Below are 5167 nucleotides of genomic sequence, written 5' to 3' on the forward strand. Positions count from 1 at the left end.
TTTATTAAAAAAAATAAACACTGTAGCCTTTCGTTTATATTTGACAAATATTGTCTAATCATAAACTAACTAGGCTCAAAAGATTCGTCTCACAAATTACATGTGAACTGTGTAATTAATTTTTATTTTCATCTATATTTAATACTTCATGCATACGTCTAAAGATTCGATGTAATGAAAAATCTAGAAAATTTTGTAAATTTTTTTTGAACTAAACGAGACCTTGGATTAGGGATCCAAAAGAGAGCCTTACGGAACTGCTAAGCGGCAGGCGAGCTAAGTTGACGGGCAACAGTTGTTCACATCATCGACTGACACATGACACGCTACGCTACAAAAATGTCAGGATGCCTGCCGGTAATTGGCTTCGAAATATACATATCTGAACAGTGGCGTGATATGTTCGTAGTACAAGTGCTGCATCAGTTACATGAAAAATTCACAATTATATATGTACATAGTACAGATAAGCAGTACACGGCATCAGCCCAGATCTTACGTATTTATTTAGCTGCATGATAACAGTCGTAAGTCACATAACTGACACCAAGCACCGCGCCCAAACTGGATCCAATCACCACGCGCGCGGGGGTGGTGCTCCCGACCCTGCTTCGTTCAGCCTGTCGAGCAGGGTGTTGAAATCCATTGGCTGGCCACTCTCGGCCATCCTTTGGGTGACGTTCAGCACCTGGTCCCTAGGGTATCCCATGGTGATCGCCTTCTCCATCATTTCTCCGTAGGGATGGCCACGCATCATATGCGACCCTGGATGGCTCATGCCGACTCCACCTGGAGGCATCTGTTGCGGCTGGACTGCTGGAGGGCCGCTTGGTGGGTAAGCGTAACCTGTGTTGTAGCCTTGCGGATTGCCCTGCGGAGCATACTGTGTAGGGCTAGCATAGGACCCTTTGCTTGGAGGTGGCCCAAAGGAGCTCTGACTTGAAGGTGGTAGTTGGTGCCTTTGCATGTTGTGCTGCGGCGGTGGCTGAGACGGAGGGATGCCAGGCCCTCCATACGAATACGGCGGTTCAGAACGGCTGGCACCTGATGGAGCAGCAGTGTTGTAGGGTCCTTGCATAGCCACATTGGCAGGAAGAGTTTCAGTGCTGGGGTTCAATGGCTGGTGGGGTGGATAATGAGTGTAGTTTGGTGGGGTTTGAGGTCTCATCTGAGTTTGCACAGGAGGATGTTGTGGTTGCATTGCCTGAGGAAGCTGTGGGCTAGATTGCTGTGGTTGCACTGGTGGAGGATACTGTTGAGCATTGGATTGGGGCTGCTGTACCGGTTGCGGTGAAAACTGCTGCACATTGGATAGCTGGGGCTTCTGTGCGGGTGGAGGAAATGGTTGTGAGAAAGTCTGTTGTGTCTGGGCCACTGGTGCTGGAGTTGGCTGGGGGGACTGCTGGTGCCACTGCTGCTGGTAAGGAGGGTAAGGCTGTGGCTGTGTTTGATTTCCAGTCTGAGGTGGCTGGGATGGAGCATGGACTGGAACATCTTGTGCTGCGGGTCTTGATGGTAAGTATTGCACTTCTGGTTGCAATGGTTGCCCCTGTGTGTCCTGGATACCTGGAGCTTGGCACTGTGGGTAGTAGACGATAGCTTGGCTAAGAACATAGCGGTCCTGCTGTGGCACAGGAGGGGTAGGGGCTGATTGTTGCACAGGTTGATCCTTGTACTGTTGGACTGATTCAGAAGCTCTAGGTGCAAGTGATGGCAGGTTCACCTGATGCGGTAAAACAAGAGCCAATTGCTGGTTCGATGTATCAGGGTTTTCTTCAAGCTTCTTTTGCTCAGGAATAGATGGTGTTGGTACATCTTCCTTCTTTTTAGATGTATCCTGTGTAAGTTGAAATTTGGCCAATTCCTTCTGAGCTTCAGCTAACTCCTGTTTGTCCCTAAGAATTTGGATAGACCTGTGTACCTGCATCATTTTCTCAGTAGAGTTAGTAACTTATAAATAGAGAACATGTCAATCCAATACTCAAAAATCTGTCAAATACATAAACATAAATGCAACATAGATGTGGAAATTGGACAATAAAATTTAGATGATCAACCAAAAGAAAAGGATAGAATCTCCAAATTTGGATATGGTTAGGTTTTGTTACAGAATTTCTAAATAGAACATGATACATGTTAGGACAGAACCTGTAGCAACTCATATGCTGGTCCAGCCTATATCTACCCAACTTGTATGCTCCAGCAGTCCAGCCTACATCTACCAATTCATATACAAAGAACTGTTCTCAACCATGGTTTAGGAAGGGGGCTGGCATGAGACATAAGTGTACAACAGCCAACAGACAATGAGACTGGATTGTTGCCTGAGGGGAAAGTAGACCATAGGACCTCCATGTATGCTCTGTCCGGTAGTCCACATGAATTGTCCTTAAGATGTTCCCCAGGAGAGAAAAAAAATACTCAGGTGTAGAAGCTTCATGCTGAGATACAGGTATACTAAAATTTCAAGATACAATCATGCATTTTTTGGATGCACAGGTGATAGGCCCCCATGGGTTCTCCCCTCATAATGACTGTTCCCGGCAATGCCATTTCTATGCAGATCAATCAACATCACCATTTGTGAAAGTGCCCTCTGAATTAAAGTATGCCATGGTACCACGGCATTGTTTTACAAGTGGACATGATGTGCATGGTTATAACTATAATAAACAAAACCATACTGTGTAATTTTTTAAAACTACACACCATGGTTGTAACTATAATAAACAAAAGCAATATGAGCTGAGAACTCTTCATAGAAGTACCACATATAAAAACATAGCAAAACAACAAGAGTATATCTGAATGACTAAGCTAACACTTCTCTATATTAAGTACCTTTTACAACTTGGACTCAACTTACTATTTACTGAATGACAATACCCAACACACATGACACATAACATATCTGAATAGAGAGTATCTGACTGTTCTGATCCTGGTGTAACAAGAACTCTAGTGAGATGGTTCATCTAGGGAAATTATCATAGTACGATAGTCATATCGATGAGTATATAACATGATCATAGTATTGATACTAGATTCATTCATTCATTCATTCATTCATTCATTCATTCATTCATTCATTCATTCATAAGAATGCAGAGACAGACAGCGTGTGAGTAATGTGAAAGCATCATCTATTCTGAAACAGAATCTTGCTCAAAGTACTTTACTTACTTCATGTAAATGTTTCTCAAGAGACTTCAATCTATGGTCAGTCTCATCACGAAGCACGTCGCTTCGAAGTTCACCTATGGATCTCTCAAGCTTATAGCAATAAATCTCCAGTTGTGAAAGCCGACTAGTGATTCCCTCAAGAGATCGTAGCAAATTATCAGCATACTTTTTCATGCATTTCTCAACAGCAGAAAGCACATCCTCTTTGCCATAACTTTCTTGTTCATAAGGTTTCACAAATGGCCTCCCCAATCTGCTGTCATGAAAATCCTGTTTCAAAAGCACAGGGGGGGCTGATTATCAGCATTCTTGTTTTGTAAAAGAACCATCCTAAAATTTACAACAATGCACCTTATAAAGCACAAATTCTAGACACATATGGTTTTATTTTTCCTAGTTCATCAATAATATAAGAAACATTGGATGTTTCTAAAAGTATACCCTAAAAAAAAGCTCCAAGTTTGCAACCTAGCATCGAGACTTTTTAAGAGAACACTAGCCTCTTCAGGGTCTGAAAGATAAGTATGACAAAACTTTCAAAATAATGCAGTCCACATTACAAGGGATGCAGAGTCATGTTTCCATAAGCATACACCTATTTCCTCAACACACTTCAGGTAAAACAAACATGGCCACCATCAATCATTGTTTCACAATGGGATTACTCCATATGGGAAAGGCCAAAAGGGTACATGTCATAGCAGCTCCTGTTTAAAACAGCATGGCTCTCATGTCACGACAGCAATAACGTACAAAGTAGTTCAGTCTAAACCTAACATGAAGTGACCAAGTTGACTGTCTGTTGCCTAAATTGCAAACGCAATGATCCTGATCACAATAAGGGCCAAGTCAATAAGCCCTGATAATCTGAACGCATTGCAGATAGATATATACGATATAAAACTTGCTATGCCAAAAACTAGAGTGACACGATTTTGCACAAAAGGCAATTGATATAAAAACTATGAAAAGTCATTCAAGAATAACGAAGACAATAGATGAGTCAGAAAATTAAGCCATGCATAGATTACATGTAAACCCACAAAACGTTCCATCTAAATCAGTTAAATAAGAAACGAAACTTGTTTAGGTCAGTTTCATTTGTCCTGGTTAGAAATTACCAATCCAGCATGCGGATTCGACGAAAATATGATACCAAACCATAGAGCCAGAAATCGACCCCAAGGCAACGCGCCGAACCAATTGACTAGTGCTCGCTGTAGGGACAGATCAGAGAAGGAAAACAGAATCGGATTAAGCGGACGGGTACCTTGTCGGCCGGATCGGGGCGCTTGGGCTCGGATGGGGCGGCGAAGTCATCGTAGGAGCAGAGCACGTCGTCGGCGCCGAAGTCGAAGCTGCGGGATCCGCCGCCGCCGCCGGAGCCGCGGCCCGAGGGGGCGCCGGGGACGGACATCGCGGGGCTAGGGTTTTGCCCGGGCGGCTGCCGGCAGGTTGAGCGTCTTGCTTGTGTGGAGGAAAAAGGAAAGGAAAGTGTTGTTTCGTGTGAAGGAGGGGGAGGGGGAGGAACAGAGGAGGAGGAAGAGAGATTAGTTGTGAAGGAAGACGGTTTGGGCTGTGCCGCCGGGGTGTTAATTAAGCAAAAAAGGCTTTTCTCGCCGTCTCGGTAGGGACGAAAATTCCGGGCTTGTTTTAGCGCGTCTTGACTTGACCCTAGCCGATCTGATCTTTTTGGGTTCATGTTTCATGGGCAGTACATATGATATCTGCAGCTGCTTGCTGGATGCCTGTACCTTTTTTTTTCCCTGAGAGGGCTGGATGCCTGTACCTGTATCTGTATCACAATTTAGTGGGTATTTCATAAGGCCCACAGCCCACCAAGACAAAGGGCTTTCATAAGGCAAGCTAAACGAGGACCGTATTCCTTCTCCAATCCCCCCTCACATCACTTGAGGGGCTGAGAGAGGTAAAGATCCGGGCCACTGCGACCCAAAGTCTATTTTATCTCCTTCAATTTATTACG

At 44.1% G+C, this 5167-nt stretch overlaps 1 protein-coding gene across 1 annotated transcript; it reads right to left on the minus strand.

Moving 5' to 3' along the window:
* LOC8075592 (basic salivary proline-rich protein 1) lies at positions 333–4763 on the minus strand. Its single transcript, XM_002458460.2, has 3 exons — positions 4454–4763; positions 3184–3453; positions 333–1921 (listed from the first exon to the last, which is right to left on the minus strand). Exons 1-3 carry the CDS (start codon positions 4598–4600, stop codon positions 575–577), a joined length of 1764 nt encoding a protein of 587 aa, XP_002458505.1. The 5' UTR covers positions 4601–4763; the 3' UTR covers positions 333–574.

The sequence above is a fragment of the Sorghum bicolor genome, chromosome 3 (genome assembly GCF_000003195.3).
Source record: "Sorghum bicolor cultivar BTx623 chromosome 3, Sorghum_bicolor_NCBIv3, whole genome shotgun sequence".
NCBI lineage: Eukaryota > Viridiplantae > Streptophyta > Magnoliopsida > Poales > Poaceae > Sorghum > Sorghum bicolor.

Excerpts from the sequence above, each read along its gene's own strand:
- LOC8075592 (XM_002458460.2), bottom strand. The coding sequence starts at position 4,600 with ATGTCCGTCCCCGGCGCCCCCTCGGGCCGCGGCTCCGGCGGCGGCGGC. Across the intron at positions 3,454-4,453 it reads GCCCCGATCCGGCCGACAAG|GATTTTCATGACAGCAGATT; the intron begins GTACCCGTCCGC and ends CTTTTGAAACAG. Across the intron at positions 1,922-3,183 it reads TTGAGAAACATTTACATGAA|GTACACAGGTCTATCCAAAT; the intron begins GTAAGTAAAGTA and ends AAAATGATGCAG.